The sequence below is a fragment of the Cygnus olor genome, chromosome 4 (genome assembly GCF_009769625.2).
Source record: "Cygnus olor isolate bCygOlo1 chromosome 4, bCygOlo1.pri.v2, whole genome shotgun sequence".
Classification (NCBI taxonomy): domain Eukaryota; kingdom Metazoa; phylum Chordata; class Aves; order Anseriformes; family Anatidae; genus Cygnus; species Cygnus olor.
The window spans coordinates 9,558,582-9,575,546 of record NC_049172.1 but is presented as its reverse complement, the minus strand read 5'-3'; the positions used below and the strand labels follow the sequence as shown (position 1 = coordinate 9,575,546).

General features: G+C 40.7%; 1 protein-coding gene across 1 annotated transcript in view; it reads left to right on the top strand.

Moving 5' to 3' along the window:
• The first annotated feature begins 2,608 nt into the window (after positions 1-2,608).
• The window catches only part of SMARCAD1 (SWI/SNF-related, matrix-associated actin-dependent regulator of chromatin, subfamily a, containing DEAD/H box 1), a 49,621-nt gene continuing 35,264 nt past the window's right edge, over positions 2,609-16,965 (top strand). Inside the window, exons 1-3 of the mRNA XM_040555281.1 lie at positions 2,609-3,127; positions 12,331-12,505; positions 15,870-16,047. Of these exons, the coding sequence (XP_040411215.1) occupies positions 2,944-3,127; positions 12,331-12,505; positions 15,870-16,047 (537 nt within the window). The 5' untranslated portion in view covers positions 2,609-2,943. The remainder of the gene's footprint in view (positions 3,128-12,330; positions 12,506-15,869; positions 16,048-16,965) is intronic.

The following is a 16,965-nucleotide window of genomic DNA, read 5'->3' as shown; positions in this document are numbered from 1 at the left end:
TAAAGCAATTCTCTATGTAAATAGGTTCCCTTCATATTTCTGCTACCAAGGTTTAGAACAAGGTTCTTTCAAAAAAGTATCGCAAATCACCGTTCAAAACAATGGCAGAGAGCAGTTCTGTCAGTTCTCCAGTAAGCATGAGCTGTCTAACTGGCATCACTACCACCTCAGAAGTTTTCCCTGCCTTGCTTGCCAGGAGTTCAGTATAGCATGTTAATAATACTAATACCTCCCAATTACTTAGTCTTTTCAAGTTCAAAGCATTGCAAAAAACTGAAATAATCTACTACAGCAATTTCCAGATTCATACTAATTCCTGTTAACACAATGCTTTTAAAATCTGACATGTTCTGGAGTGATGAATTTCATCTCTTTCATTTTCAGTGTTTTCTTAGCTTTTATCTGTTTTTTTTTTTTTTTTTTTTTTTTACCCCAATTTCTGGAATTTGTGTCTTTTTTTTTCTTTTTTTTTCTTTTTTTTTTTTTCCCCTGAGACTGGTGGTACTTCTTCCCTTGTGTAGTCAAAAATACAGACTGACCTGAGTTGGCACTTCCCTTTACACTGGCTTTCTCCAGAGTAACCTTCCTTTCCCAAGTCTTTTGTTAATACTCCCTCAGTATTTGACTTTGTCCTTGAAGTCAGTCAAGCAACGTGGCTTAACATCTATCACACACAAATTATTCTCACCTTGAGGAAAGAACGGGCTCTGCCTTGCCTGGACTTTTAAACTATGGATGTATATGTGTGTTGCTGTAAGTTTGTATCAGACAATCATACCAGACATCTTAACACCAGCACAAATGCTTTCCAAAGAAGGTCATGAGCTTTGTGATAGTTATTAGATCCCAAGAGGATGTGAAAGTGCCCTCATGGTCCATCCTTTTTCTTCTTCTGACCCTCAACCATCTTAGGTTCCTACAAACTCCACTATTTCCTTTCAGAGGAGTAAAGAGCCTTTTAGGTGGGTGGAATATGAGTGTAAATATGTCAGCTGGCAGTGTCCAGACCCTGTGTGACAGGCAGATCCCTCTCCCTTTCTCAGGCTGACCCAACGTTTGCATTATTTACCATAGATATGAGTTGTAAAGCAGAGTGCTCCTCAAAGAGCCACAGAGCAATTGCCTTTTCATGTCACCAGTGTCTATAACCCAGGCACTCATTTTTTCCTCAGCACAATTTAGCCTTCCTCAGACAATAACCTCATATGACTTCTGCACCATCAAGACTTCCACCACCTGTCACCTCTGCAAATCCACCTGCATCTATCTCTGCAGGGAAAATCTGACTTTCATTCAATTTACAGGTTCAACTTCAACTTTTCCTATTTCAAGTCCTCTGCTATCCAAATATGAGAGTAATAGTTGACCTGAAAGCAAGACATCTTTACTGGAGCCTGGATTGGAAAACGGTTCCTCCAAATACATTTGCTCCTCAGCTTAATTATGTTACTTATTTACATGTTCAGTGGTCAGTTTTCTATTCTTGCTCTAGAATAGAAGAAAAAGACAAACTTCCACAACAGCACTGTGGAATAAGAGAAGACAGTACTGAAAGACACCACAGATGGGTTTGTTACTTAGATATGCAACATGGAGAAGCATTTTGGAGTCCGTACCACTTCTACTTGCCATTTTCCTGATGGAAAGGGCAAAAGAACTGCAATTGGTTACAAATGAGTCAGATTGTCTGCTCGTGCTGGGTGTACGTGTTTGCTGAGCACTGCAATGTGTTGTTAAGGTCATAGGGGCAAAGGGAGCACTAGACTACTTCTTTGAGAGAGTCCCTTTGAGGGGAGCAGACTTCATTATAATGACAATAACGATTCAGTATGAAGCAGCCAAGACTACTGATGAATACCGATGACAGAAAATAACACTGATAGAAAGAAATTTCCAGGTAGACCTAATGTGTGTGTAGGTGCCATCTCTGGAAACACTTGGAAACGCTCCAGTTTTCAGGCTGCAGCACGTTTGCCAGACAGCAGCACGTCGAGCCCTGCCCCACGCAGCTCGGTAGCAAGCAGCGCTGGCAGGGGCAGATAACCAACCCCACACAGCACAGCCGTGACCCCACGTCGGGCATTTGAGCTGCTGTTAATTTTAACGGTGTGTAATGGTAATGGTGAAGAAGCAAAGTGTATAATGGTAATGGTGAAGGAGCTCTGTGTAAGCACCGTGCTAGACCTGGCGGGATGGATGGGGAAGTGGTTTGTGTTTCTTTATTTGGTAGTACAACTTCTCCAGAAGGTTTTTAATAGCAGCTGCACCTGGCTGCCCAAGATAACATTTATTTATTCCTGCCTGGCCTTGCAGCACGTTATTTCACATGTACTTCTGGTACCTCTGAGCCTTTTGAGCTCTGGTACCTCTTTGAGCTCTGGTACCTCTTTGAGCTCTGGCACCTCTCAGCCTTTTAACGTGTGTGAGTGCACTGCCTTGGCCTCAGCTGCCCTCAGTGAACTCCACAGGCCTTCCCCTGCCCAGACCAAGCTCCCTGAGCACCCAGGCCACACACCGCGACCTGACGCCCACGCCCCAGCGCCTCCACACCCTGAGGAGCGCCCCCCTCCTCTCAGGCCGCCGTGTCCCCGGGGCCCAACCGCCGCCGCGCCGAAAACGCGCGAAGCGGGTGGGCGGGCGGAGGAGCTCTGTGACGTCGTAACGGAGCGCCGTCGCCGGCGTTTCGGGCTGTGCGGGGCAGCGGGTAGCCGCCATCGGGGCGAGAAGCGGTTCCGCCACGCCGCCTCGGCTCGGCTCCTTTCAGCGCCTTTCGGCTCCTTTCGGCTCGGCTTCGGCTCGTTTCGGCTCGGCTCGTGCCGCTCCCTCACGCTGCGCCGATGCGCGGCAGGTGCGTGTGAGGGGGCTGAGGGGGCTGCCGCGCCCTGCCCGCTGTGCGAGTCGCTGACCGTGCGTGCCGCCTGTCCCCTCCCGCAGGCGGTGAGCATGAGCCTCTTCAACCTGGACCGCTTCCGCTTCGAGAGGCGGCGAGGCGGCGCGGGGCAGGAGGCCGGGCCGCTGGGGGCTCGGGGGCAGGCCGCCGCCCCGGCCGGCGATGGCGAGGAGCGGGGTGAAGGCGAGGACGGCGGCAGGCCCGGCTCCCCGGCCTCGGGCGGGGCGGAGAGAACCGGTGAGTCGTGCGGCACCGCCGCGTTTCTGCAAATAAAGCAACCGTTGTCCTGCTGTGGTTCTGTATGATGGGTTTTACAAAGGTGCTGCCGTGTGCGTGTGTGTTTCACGGCGATTTCCACAAAAGGATGTTTAAATGGTTCAATCTACGCGTTTACGGTCAACTCAGTAACCTGGTAACCAGAGATGGAATGGTTCTTCCAGTTCAGAAAGCAAGCCGTGCTTAAAATACGTTAGTCTTTCCTATTGATATACTACTTCCCCTACTACTATTTTTTCACGCTAATATGTTAAGGTTTTCAGAGAGAGAAAAACCTTTCTGTTCTCTGGTGATCTCAATACTACACATATTTAACATTTTCACTAGGCTAACGTAACGCACATCACAGGTAACGCTGAAAAGAACGAAGACAAGCGTTTGTTTCTGTCTTTCTTTTTCACTTGGGCCTGGTTTTGCAAAGAGCCGAGAAGCCTGTTGCTGGTCCTCGCAGGCCGGTTATATTAGCAGTTCTGCAGCAGTCCCCTTTGCTGGCAATAGCTTGTGGTTTTCGCGGAAATGTGAAAAAGCTTGCTTTTGTAGGCATCTGTTTTGTTTGGCTGATGCATTAGCAATATGCTGGTTGTGTTTGGATTCATTAGCTGATACTGGTATGCTGCTGTAATGGCTGTTAACTGCACAATCACATTCACTTGTGATTTTTTTTTCCTTGTTTTGCTGACAGTTTTTCTGTTGTTGGAGGTGTGAGAACGGATCAGCAACAAGTCATTTTTGTTCTTCATTCCATACGTTTTGGACATTCTTACTCTATCTGACTTTTGATACAGGTGTCAAGATGCAAGTGTCCTTGGAGGGATCAGGCAAACTGATTACGCGTTTAGGTACTAGTGGAGCAACATCGGTTGGTGTTGTTTAACAGTTTCGAAGGCTATTTATTGTAGTAACTTATCTATATGATAAGAGAACCTTTCATGTGAAGGAGGAGTTCCTCTTTCTTTCGCAGGTGAGCCAGACAATATTACAGTAGACTGATTATTCCATGAATTCTGGTGTTGTGCAGGCTGACTGTTTTCAGTTGACTGGAGTGCTTGGTTTAATTGGTTCAAATTTAATTATACTGCTTGTATAATTAAATATCAATGAATGTTTCATGTTTAAAAATAAAAGAACAAGAGTCTTGGCTTGATAGTTGCCAGTCTGCAGTTAAATAACCTGTCCAAAAGGAGAGAGAGTGATTTGGTGGCAGGGAGAATGGTTGGACCAGATGATATTGGAGGTCTTTTCCAACCGTAATGGTTCTATGATACCACAGGAAGCAAGCAACCTGCAGCTACTGTGTCTGCATGTGTGTGTAGTGTTGAGGATTGCTAGAAAATATGGCACTCAGAGGAAGTGTGCTTTGGGACAGAAGTGGTCTTCCTGTTTGTGGTAAGTCACTGTTTCCTGCAGTGTAGGAGATACTGGTTGCCAGTACTCTTGGGTGGTAGGCATAGATGCAGACTAATGAATGGTGCTGCTTGTTTTGTGGCTTGTCTTTGTAATTTTTTTCTTTTAATCTACCTTAATTAAAGGCTTGACTTTGCCAGTGGATGCATGTACTACCAAGACCAACGAGGTTTGGAGCTTGTGTTTTTTAAAGTGCGGGGCTTATATCCTACAAAGGTAGGACAGAGGATGGATGAATGGTGTAAGAGGGAAGGAATACCCACTATAGAGAGGTATCAGGGGTTTTTTTGGTAAGAGTATAATAAAAGGCAGCCTAAAAGAGGAACTGTTGTGGAAGGCTAAGTAATAGTGAGAAAACACGTGGGAGGCAATTGTAACCAGCAGTAAATCAGAGTTAAGTAGAAGTGCAGGGCGAGATACCATGAACACATGCTGGTGTAGAACAGGGGTTCCAGTTAATGCTTAAAGTTGAGATGTAATCACCACTACTTAGCATTTACGTAGTGCTTCATTTTTCACAAACATTAAGTGTTTAAAGAACTTGGAGTGGTTTTGCGCAAATATGTGAAAAAAGTCACGTTTTTATGTAACCCATTTAAATTAATTGACTATTTTAAAAATTATGTAACATTTTCTAAGCCTATAGAAGTTAAGTGGAAATAAAGAACTCAAATTTTGTCTGTAGGATATGAGATACCTAAATGTGGAAGAATAAGCTAGATTGGTTTAGCAGTTGCGCGTCCTCTTTGTTTCCTAATCAGCATCAGGAAGACAGAATTTTTCTTCCTTTGGGTCAAATAAAACAGGCAGTTGTTTTTCTGTATTATCATCGAGAAGATGCAGAGGTGACCTGCTTAGGGCACAGTGTACTCTCTCTACTGCTAACTGCATAAGCAAAAGTATTGAGTTGTTTTGTACAAGAAGCTGTTTACATCAAGTTAGCTGAAAATAACCTTCTGGAAGTTCTCAGTAAATCCTGTGAGGACAACAATTACCTGTATTTCTTCAGAAGACAAACACAGTGAATTTGAAAAATATTGACGCATAGAGCTGAGAAAAAGGGGAGACTCTTCTTTAGTTCATGTGTACAAACCAAAACCATTGATTAAATAATGGGTGACTTTTTTTGTCCCACTGAAGTTGGTATCATGCAGTCATATTGTGTATGTAAAAAGAATTTTAAAATCAGACGCTTTCCTTTAGAGATGAATGGTTCAGCATCCTTTCCTAGGGTTTTCTTTGGATTTCCAATTTGTTGAATATCCCAAAACGTGCTTGTAACAAGGAGAGACAAAAATAGTAATTCCGTTCTTTTTAGGAAAAAAAAAAGTTAGATCGTGTCTTGTGCCATGAAACACCATTATCATTTCAGATATTTTTTTATTTTTTCCAGAACAAGCTAGTACTGCTAGATTGTTCTGCACCCTAGGTATGTAATGCTTCTTGTTGCTTTGTGTTGAACGTACGTACCTTACACTTCAATAAATGTTTTGCAGTACGATGGCCAGAACAATGGATTGTCTTTATACACTTATGTATTTTGCAAGCGATGCAGGCTTGCAGTGACTTTGCAGTTGAGTTAGAGGTGATTAATTCTGAACATCACTTCACTGAAGGGCAGGACCATCAGCGACTGAGGGGTAGTTACCAGATCATATCTGAAAGACACTGTCCTAAAAAGCTGTGGAAATGCATCAGGGTAGTGTACTGCAATTTTCTGTAGAGATCAGTGTTACTTAGTAAATAATTCACACATTAGGTTTTATTATTATGTGGTGAAACTGTCATCTTAATTGTAAGTAGCCTGGTGTACTAATATAATGAGATTATTCCAGCTGTAGAAATGGAGCAGAGCTGTGGTGGAAGTATATGAATTAAAAGAGTTATAATCAGGAATTTCAAAATAAGATTTGTATTCAAAAATCATGCTTGCAAACTGTTAACAGTCGATGGAAATAAAAGTTGTAGATGAAATTAAACCATTGCTGTTACTGGTGGTTGATTATTTTTTTTTGTTGATACCCTTTCTGTGCAGTTCAAATATATAACCCAAATGATTGAACTATCAGGTATCAGTGTTCAGTGTCATGTCATTCACTTGCACTGGGGCTACATGTTTTTTGTGTTCTCATCTGTTGTCTTTTTTTTTTTTTTTTTTTAAGACCAGAGGAAGCCATATATTTTGCTTATGCCACAGTTCATAGGATATCATTCTACTTAATCATTTCTGGAAAAAAAAGTAATGACTTCAGTACCTCTTCTCTGAGGATTCCTGGGAAGATAGGTTGAACTAAACATTTTTAAACGGTATCTTTACGAAGCATCTTAGTCTATTATTGATATTTAGGATTATTTTAGCAAATGAAGAAGACTTTCTTTGAAACAGGAATATTGATGAGTTTGTAGACTATAGCAATGTGCATTTGATACTGCTTTCTGAAACTGGGTAGAAATTACCTTCTATTAGTTTGTTGTGCAGCGGTCGTAAACATAGTAAGCTTCAAAGTATTACTTCAATTTTATTTTTATTCAGGAAAGAAAGGGCCAGGCTTCTTTGATCATGACGTGTGGTTTGTATTGTAGGTTATAATTAGAATTATAGGGCTATGTAACGTGGCTCCACACTAGGTATGTCTTCCGAAAGACTGTAGAAAGTATGTTAAAAACAAAAAAAAGTCAGGTTATAAAGTGAAGCTCAGTAGAGGAGCTGTGTGTTTACTGACCGTGCTAAACACAGCATTTGCTCTGATGTTAGAAAGAGTTTCATTTGAATACCATCCTCCCTGACTTAAAACTGTCACCATATACTTGTGCACAGTTGGATCCAGTTATTCTCATGGAGTCTTTTTTCATGAGAGCGAAAATTAGTTGTTGGGTTTTTTCATTTTTTTTAAACTAATACTACTGTACAAGGATATGATTTGCTCTAAATACATGGGAAGGACTCCTCTTCTTGCATGTGTGACTTACTTTTTTCCCCCCATCTGTCCTCTCAAGGGATTCTGTTCAATGGAATAGGTGGAGGAAGCAGAGGAAGGAAATAGTGCTTTTTTTTTTTGAGAGGGAGAATGCTTTTTCTTAGTAACTCAGCATTTCATAGGTATAGGAGTTAGGAGCTGTCAGGAACAGTGATTGCTATTTAAAGTAAAAATAAAATGAGGAGGCACAAAGTGGAGAAGTAAATACACTTTTCATTTACATCTAAACTTCTTGCAAGGCATATTCTAAAGAACAAAATCGTTTTGAAGGCTGTGTTGTTTTTGTAAGCTTGTTGGTTTCTCTTTATATCCAATAAGGATATTTCATAGCAAAGCTGTAATGAGTGCCTGCCTGCCTGCCTGCATGACCTGCTATTGCAGAAGGAGTGTGTTTGGAATACAGTCTAACTTACAAGGCGAAGATCATGCAAACTGGCTTGATCAATTCTGTTAATTCAGCAGAGATGGAATGTTTCCTTCTTATTATAAAGATGTTATGTTACTTCTATTCAATTCTTATACTCCTCACAGTTCTGTGCTATTGCAATAACCCTCGCTTGGCTAGCCCATCTTTATAACGTTCAGAAATGTTGTGTTTTAGTTTGCTAAACTAGAACTGTTTTTTCAACCAGCTAGGGAGAGGTTGCTGGAACAAGTTTGCCCACATCTTTATATTTAAATTCAATTAAAGTGTTTGATACTTACCCTAATGTCTCTTCTGCATTCTTCTTAAAATATCTACGTATATATAGGTTTTACATAATGCAAATCAGCTCTGTAAGAGACAGCATGTCTCCTTCCAAATGTGGACAGGTAGGAAAAAGTGCAGCTGAAGAACTCTCTGCTGCTAGGGTGTTGGTCTTGACTGCAGGAGGGCCTGTCCCATTTTGGAACAAACACTAAGCTACGGTGTGGGCTTCTCGAGATAACACCATTGCTTCGCTAAGTGAGACACTTGGCCCCGCTAAAAATCATTGCTGCATTTTTTTGCCACACTTGAAATTGATAGAAAAAGGTCTTTTTTCATAAAGAAGGAATTTGACAACATGTAGCTCACTTCTGCATTTGATTATCAGATGAATTTATTGTAGCCTCTTCTGCCAAATCAGCTCTGAAACTGGAGGTTACCCTCTGTAGTAACTCAGCCTGATGTGTTTCTGTATTGCTGAGCACAGGCAGAAGAAACTGCTGCTATTTTCAGCTGAAGTTCTGTTTCCAGAGTTGGCAGCTGAGAAAGCAGCATTGGTGTTTGACACATTGCCATGTTAGTTTTAAGAAAGGGTTGACACGCTAGGGGGGAGAGCATGCGTGTGATGCTGTATTTACATGGTGAGGATGTAAAGTTCTTGTATACGAGGATTTCCACTGACATTTGTATCACTAAAACTCAACTCTCCCAGGAGTTTTGTAGCCGAGTCTCCTGCACCTGCCTTGTGTAGTTTTTTAGTCTTTCTTACTCTGAATTCCTTTGGAGTAGGAAATGAGTCTGGAGAGTTTTTTCACCCATCTGCCTCCCAATTCAACGTATATTATTGTCTGTCATTCATAGGAAAATATAGCTATACTCTATCAGTTTTTGGAGTTTTGTCCTCTTACAGCATAAATCGGAAGCTGTTAACAGCAGGGAGCTCCCATTTGTTCAGTACCAGCTGCAGAGACAGAATTTGTTTTGTTGTACATTGAGTAAAAACACCTAATCTCTACACCCCCGACGGAGCACAGAGGCAGGTAGGGGAGCCTGAAGAACACAGCCTGTCCCAGCTTCTCCTGTGGCTGTCCCAGGAGAGGCATCGCCCCGTGGGCATAGCATGACACCCATTGCCGTGAGTCAGCAGCGAGGCCCTTGGGAGCACCGTTCAGATGGGGGGACTGCTGCCTTAGGGGCATGGAGCTTGTTGTGGGATGTGGATAAGGGCCTTTGGGGAGAATACAAAACTTGTGAGGGGGTGGTTGGGGGGAGCCAGAAGTAAGGGAAGGGAGGGATCAGAGTGGCTTGAGGAGGAACAAGTGTGAAGAAAATAGAGGGATAAGGGATTAAAAGAGACTGGTGACATCTAAAATGGGCAGCATATGCGTCTGGCCATGCCTTGTTCCTGATGGTCATAGTGAGTCCTGTCTTCTCATTAAAATGGTGTTCTGAATACAGAGTGAGGGGAATCTCCATGCCTGTGTCAGTGTGACTGCCAGCTGGTACCGGGCTGGTCCAGCAAGGAGGTGAGGTGGTCTGGGGAGTCAGGCAGGGACCAGAGGCTCTGAGTCGCCCCTCTGCATGTGCACGAGGCAGCTCCAGGTGAGGGCGACCCAACACATGAGGGCACTGATGTGGGCTACCAGGTTTTGTGTTTAGGATGCAGTTTCATTCAACTGGAGGTAAGTGAGAGCTCTGGTTTTGCGGGTGAGGACAGATGTATAGGGATCTGAGCAAGTATGGGAGCTTTTGTCAGTAAGAAGGATGATACGCTCTCAGCTGGCCCCTCTCAGACTCATTACGGTGTCTGCTATTCCATAGGGAAGTCAATCTCGAGGTTTCCGACTGTAACAGTTACTGAAACGAAAGCTACCTGACCCTTGAATGGTGGCAAGCATGAAATCTTGCCTTGGTGTGTTCAACAAGCTTGGTGTTACATTTTTAGTCCTGCTTCATCAGTGCTCATTTCTGATTAATGCCTGTGGTTCTGCAATGAATGTAGACTGGGTAACAGCAGCAGCGGGTAGGAAGCAAACTTGCCTGTCACTTGGGAAGCAGTTCCTTTGTGGGCATGAGAGAAAGACAAAACCTTTCCTGTTAGACATGGTCAGTATGAAATATGAAATATGGGAGTGTCAGATCACAGAGGTTTTTATCTGAGAATTAAAACTGATTTATGATGTGCTTTTCCTTCTTCCTACTCCTGTATTTCATCCTGATGGATTAATACCTGGTTAGATGTGTGTTTCATGTATTCTGTAAGATCTTACCTTTGCATAGGTAAGATCATCTGAAGATTGACTGTAACGATTACTTTTTTTGAGCTATTCATGGATGTTAAAGAAGTTTGAGTTAAGATCATTCTTACTTATGTAATTGATGCTAATAATCTCCATTTTAAAGTTCTTCTTTTCCCCTCTCAGCAGTGCACTATATAACAGTACCATATTTTTTAGTTTATTGGGTACCTTTGGCCTTTCAAAGCCTGTATCGCCTAGCAGTTTAGTGTCAGCAAATTGCTTATCGTTGTGCTTTTGTGTTTCTATCAAATGCTGCCACAGTGAGTTATTTTATTTTCTACAAGATTACTTTTGTACAGCAGATGCTCTCTGAAGCTGTCACATTCTCCACTCTGTGCATTCTTCATCCTTTCTTCAGTCATGTGCCTCCAGGGTTCATAATTTGTCTGGTCTTAAACAACATTACTTGGCATACTAACCGTTCTTTGTTTAGTAGTTCTTTTCATCACTGGCTATAAAAATAGTAAAGTAGTAGAAAGGAATGAAGTATAGATAGAGCGCGAGGGAGTAGTACATTGGGTCAGGATGAGATTCTGGGCTCATAGCTTCTGCAAAATGCTTTGAATGCTTTTCTTCAATTGCTGACACGAAATGGCACACTTATGAGTTGTCAGTTATTACCAAATATTTAGTTATGTGTAGTGCACATATAAAGATGAAGAGATAGGAGCTATACGTTCAAGTCCACATGAGTCAACTACAAATTCGTCTTTTCCTAGTTGTTTTTTTTTTTTTTAAAAAGGTGGCAGAACAGCTCCAGCCTTGGTAGGTGCTGGATTGAACCATATGTTTTAACTTGCCCAAGTTCATATGGGAGCATCTGAATTTTACAGTTATAACCACAATAACCACTTTGAAATACACAATATGTGAGGTTAGAGCACACTGTGCCTTTGGTACAGTGCTGAAAGAGGGCGACAGAGCAAAGTCTAATAAAGTGCAGGCTTTTTTGTTTTGGTTTACAGTGTTCTGATCCTCTCTCTGCTTTAGTTTCAAGACCCATTTTGAATATCACATGCTGTGTCATTTCCCTGTGCGGTCATGTTTTCCCTATCTAGATACATGCATGGAACTGGCTTCAGGTGTAGTTGGCAGGGATTTTACCATGCTATATTTGTTACTAGTTCAGGAATTGCATGAATATGTTGGCTGCTTATGCTCATGGTTGTCTTCTGAGTATGTTCAGAAGTGAAGATTCAGTATAGGTTTATGCAGGCACAGTGGCTCAATTTTACAAGTTTCATCTTTTTACAAGTTTTTACAAGAATCGTCTAGAGCACAATGTGGAAAAGACTGGGTACTTAGATTGTATCTGTAGGATTTGCATCTGTACCTGTTAAGATCCTCAGAGTAGCTTTCTAATCTCCTTCAGTGTAATAGTGATGCAGCCTTCCTGAAAGGCTGTGACCAACAGATTATAAATCAGCCATCAGATACACTACTGTGTGTCTGTCCATGTCCTGATTAGCCTGGAAGTAGCTCAGAGGACTCTGCTGATTTGTTTATTTCTCCCAAGATAAACATGCATTTAAATAATTACTAGCGTTCTTAAACTTTGTGGTTTATACTATACAGGCTTCTGTTTGTGTGAAATAAGATCACTGAGGTGATTTTGCCAGATAAGTTACAGCTTACAGGAATTTTCCGTGCATAAGGATATGAGTTCTGTTGAAGTGGTTGCTCTGTATGATGAAGTCATAGCTATCTGATGCTATAAGAATAAATAAGTATTTGAAGTTTTAAGTCCTAAGTCATTTTCTCCCATCTTTTCTCCTATTGAAATGGCTTGCACAGGGTACTCCAGCGTCCCAGAAACTCCTGAAGATGAGAGGACAAATAAGCTGTCTTATTTCAAGCGTCGAAGAGGAGTACAATTCCTAGACTTGTCTTCAGACAGTGAAGATGAAGAACCAAGAAATTTCCATGCTGCAAAATTAAAAAGGGCTCCAAAGGAAGATGTGATTGTAATGTAAGCTTTAACCTGGTTTTGTGTAATGTTTATACAAGCTGATGTGATGTTTTAAATTGTAATGCTGGATTAAAAATGAGATACTAGGTTCTGGCTTTACATCTTGCGATGTAACTAAACTCTGCTTGATTTTCAGGGGAAAAAAATACAGCTCTTAAGTGTCTTCTTTCAGAACATGGCTTAAGAGGGAGGAATTCCATGATATTGGATGATATGCGTGGTGTTTATTTTAAATTCGCACATTTGTCCCTCTGAAATTATTTTGATGGCACTTCAAAGCTTAACTTTAAAATATTAGCTTTAAGTTTTAAAACGTATTGGAGTTTGTCTAAGCCTGTTTTTTTTTTTAATGAAACTATAGAGGGACAAGAAGGCAAGCACTGCTTCTGTGTGTAGTGTAAGATTTTTTTGAGCTGAATTATTATGTATTAGGTGCGTGATGTGTTTTATTATACTTAGTGAAAATTTTGTTAGTGATTTAGAAACATTTTTTGATGAGTTAACAGGGAAGAGAATAGTGTGCACATGTCACTTTTGGGTGTGCTAAAAAAGGAGCATTGAGAGTGCAGGAGAGACGAGCTGTGTGCAGGTATCTTACACGACCAGGTGGAATGGTTTGAAGAAACACATCCTATGTATTATCTGCTGGTTATACATCTGTGTGACCAGAATGTGCTGGTTGTCTGTGCCCCTTAACTGCATTTCTGCCAAGCAAAACAGGATGGTTTAACCTACATATGTTGATAATCTGCTTGAAATAAAATTTGTTAACTTTAATGGGAATAGCAACGGGTCTTTGGCCCAATTTTCAGTCCCTATGCAGAGCATGGAGTTATTGGAGCTTGTCAGCAGACATGAAAAAGTGCTTTTCCCTGCTGCTATTAACTGAAATTATTGTGTTTTTTTTCTGCATTTTCCTGAAGTCTCAACCCATAGCAGATACTTGGTAAGAAAAAAAAAAATCTTCAGTAGTTTGCAGAGGGAGCTCATTATCTATCTATGAGCAAATGGTTTAAGTTGTGCTGTGTAAACAAAGTTGTGCTGCTTCTGGGATCAACCAGATTTGGAAGCAGTACAATCAGTTCCGTGCAGTATGGAGCAGAAGCTAATATGCCATGCAGGATCCAACTTGCAGAGCCACATGTTGCTATTTCCCCTCTGTAATCTGATTACTGGGGGAGAGACAGACAGATACCAAAGCAGCTCCCAGTAGGATTCATCTGTGTCTAAAGTGAGCCATATCCTCTCGTACTTTTCATTATTCCTCTGTAGCCACTGATCTCTGATGCACTAGGCACCCCACTGCTCAACACTTTGTCATGGCTCATTGGCTCAGGTGCTAATTGATGTACACCGAATCCACTAAACTCCCTCACAAGTGGCATTCTGTGTGAGCTAAAACTGGAATGAAGAGTATGGCAGGAGTTAGCTTGGGTCTGGCCAGGCTTATTAGTGCTGGCGTGTGCTGAATTTAGCTTGGTTTTGCACAGAATCAGCTGACCAGGTGTCTTTATACTGCACTTCTTGGTACATGTTTTACCTAGAGTTTGGGGATTTTGTGAATTTCATCCTTTATTTCTGGGTATCCTAGCCTCTGTTATCCTGGATAAAAGATGTTCTAGAGCAGAAAGTACAGCTTTTCTAGGCTTAAGTGAGGTAAGCTTCCCTAGGTGAGTTACTATCTAGGCTTTGTTGGAAAAACAGAATTCTAACGTAATAGACTTTGTTGGTCAGAGTCATACTCTTTTAGTGGTTACACGAGCGTTTCTTCATGCTTGCTAGGAACGTGATTGTGGAGAAGACATGATGTATGCAACTCTGGCTTTGTTGACAAGTATTTAGATGTTAATCCCTGATAGGAAAGGATAAGGTAATTGCAGTGTTACTACATCAGTTTCAGTTGACGTTCTCTTTATATACAATTTATAAAGAAAGCTTTTTCCTTAACAAGGCAGAAAGGTTTGAAATATGCTAATAAATTTTAACGTGCCATTTTGTTATGACTTTTTAAGGGGATGCTGGATTGACCTTCTGAAGCCCATGACTAGATTGGTTGGTGGTTTGAAGAGGAATTTGGGTTATTCTTTGTTTTAAGGATTTTTTTTACTATACTAGTTTTTTGGTGATAGTACAACCAGAGGGTCCAGGTGTCTGTGTGCCTTTTGAACAGGATAGGGAGGAAAGGATTACTCGAGGATAAGTTGTCTCAAAATTCTGCATGTATTTTGTGTCAGTTCTAAAACTGTAATGCAAGTTACCTATTTCAACTGCTAAAGAAAGTTATAGACAGAAAAATAGGTGTATTTTTAGTCTTTTACCTATATATGTGCATAAAGAATAAAAGGTAAGTCTTTCTGGTAATGGTGCCCTGATGAAATGGCAAACTCCATAATGTTTAATTTTAGTTGAGGAAAGGAGGTTTTATGCATCAGTGGAGGGCAGTAGGATAGGAGACCTCTGCCTACATTCCATCTTGTCTGTGCAACGAAGTATCATCAAAAATACACAGAGCTTTCCTGCAGAAAAAGCAACCTGTAATAATGAATCTTCCAGTAAATTCAGGACTTCACTTTTTGAAAGGGGTTCTACCCACATTCTGAGATGTTTAAGATACTACTTAAGGATCTTCACATTTTATTTCTTTGAGCTGAGAATTAGGACAGGGAACTGATGCTGCACCTGAAAAGTTTTCTATTTTTTTATAAAGAACTTAGATCTGTTTGTCTGTTCGGCAGATAAACACTAGACCATTTGAAGCAAACTGAGATAGTCTGATGTAATTCAGTTATCTGAAATAATGAAATGTATTGATGTTTTTGTTAAATTGATCCGATTTTGTTAAATCGAGGTGTAAGTAACCTCTTATACCCCAGTACAAAGGTAAGTCATAGTATTTTGTCTGTTCCTTCTTCCCTTTGCCAAGTTGAAATGTGTTTACTGTAAGCAGAAATGTATACTAAACCCTAAATGCTTTATTTTTCCCTGAGTAGGAGATAGCGCTTTGGGTACAACCTGGCTCAATTTCACTGAATACATGTAAATATGTCTTGTAAGGAAGGAAACTGGATTTTGACTGTTCCTTACTTCTGTGATAAAGTTTTCAAACAGTGTCTCATGGGGAAGGTGGAGAGGGCGACAGTTTTACTACTGTATTTTTCTTTTTATAATATATGTTTAATGTGCTTAAATAATAAGCAGCAACTTATTTAAAAAATAATAGATTTTTTAAAAAGCTAACATTTAATCATATCAATTTCTACTCATGTAATCGTGTTGGTGTGGGTTTACAGTGATGTTCTTGTAGAATAAAATGTAAGAAGCAAAAATAAAACTTAATTCTTTATCTGTCCCTCATACATCGTAGCTCTGAACAGTCTAAGGATGATGGGCAGCCTGAGGATGAATTGACCCAGTTGGCTTATGTAAATGGTGGAGGTCAGCTGCCAGACATGAAGAATGGTGTGGAGGAAGACATCAAAGGTGCAAAGCTGCAAACAATGAAGGAACTTTTCCCCCAGAGAAGTGACCAGGATTTACTAGAAGTAATAATGCTCTGTTCTCTTAATTTATTTTGATGACTGTTTTGTAGGCAGTATTCTTATGCTTTTGGCATTACAAGAGGGAAGAGCCTCAAGTCTTCCTAGCAAAAGGTGATATCAAAGTAATACTCCTTGCAGGGGAAGTACAATCATGGAAGTTTTTGTGTTTTTTTTTTCAAGTGTGTGTATGTGTGTGTATAGGTATGTATAAAAGAATCAGGTCTCTTCAACAGTGAATTCTAGGGTATAGTACATTTTTCTATTACTCTGTACTGTCCTGACTTTTAACCTTACTTAGAGCTACCTTGGTTCATAACTAGTGATAGCTGTTGCTGGAGTGCAGTTAACTGGTTAATGCAGAATGAGTGAAATCATTGTTAGCTACGTTACATGAAACACTTCCCCTTTGCTTTCATCAGATTTAATGCTCAAAGCCTGTACTACTTCCAGTGAGGCAAAAAGAGTAGACTTGAAATTACTCTAATTTCTTAAAATTATTCCTCTGTATAAACTTAAGATACTCTTGGCGATTCTCCAATGTATAGCACAAATCTACTGTAACGTTATGGTAACTTATTACAGTAAAATATATCTTCATTAAGTTTACCTCTTAGTGCTGATATGTAACTAGTTTTTCAGTAGCTTTAGTTTTCAAAGATAAATGCATTTAAATTAATCTATTCAGTTTCCTAGTTGCCAAAGTGTCCTTAAAGAAATGCAGAAATTTAACTGGTATTCTTTGCTGGGTGATTATGGGGTTGCACATAGCAATTTTTTATTTTATTTTTTCTCCTGAAGGTTATAGTATAAATTACGCTGTAAATGCCCAGAGCATATGAAGTTTCAATTACCACACAGAATGTACTTAAACCAAAGAGAGAACGGTTCATAGTAGCCTAGAAACTAACTAGAAATAATGCT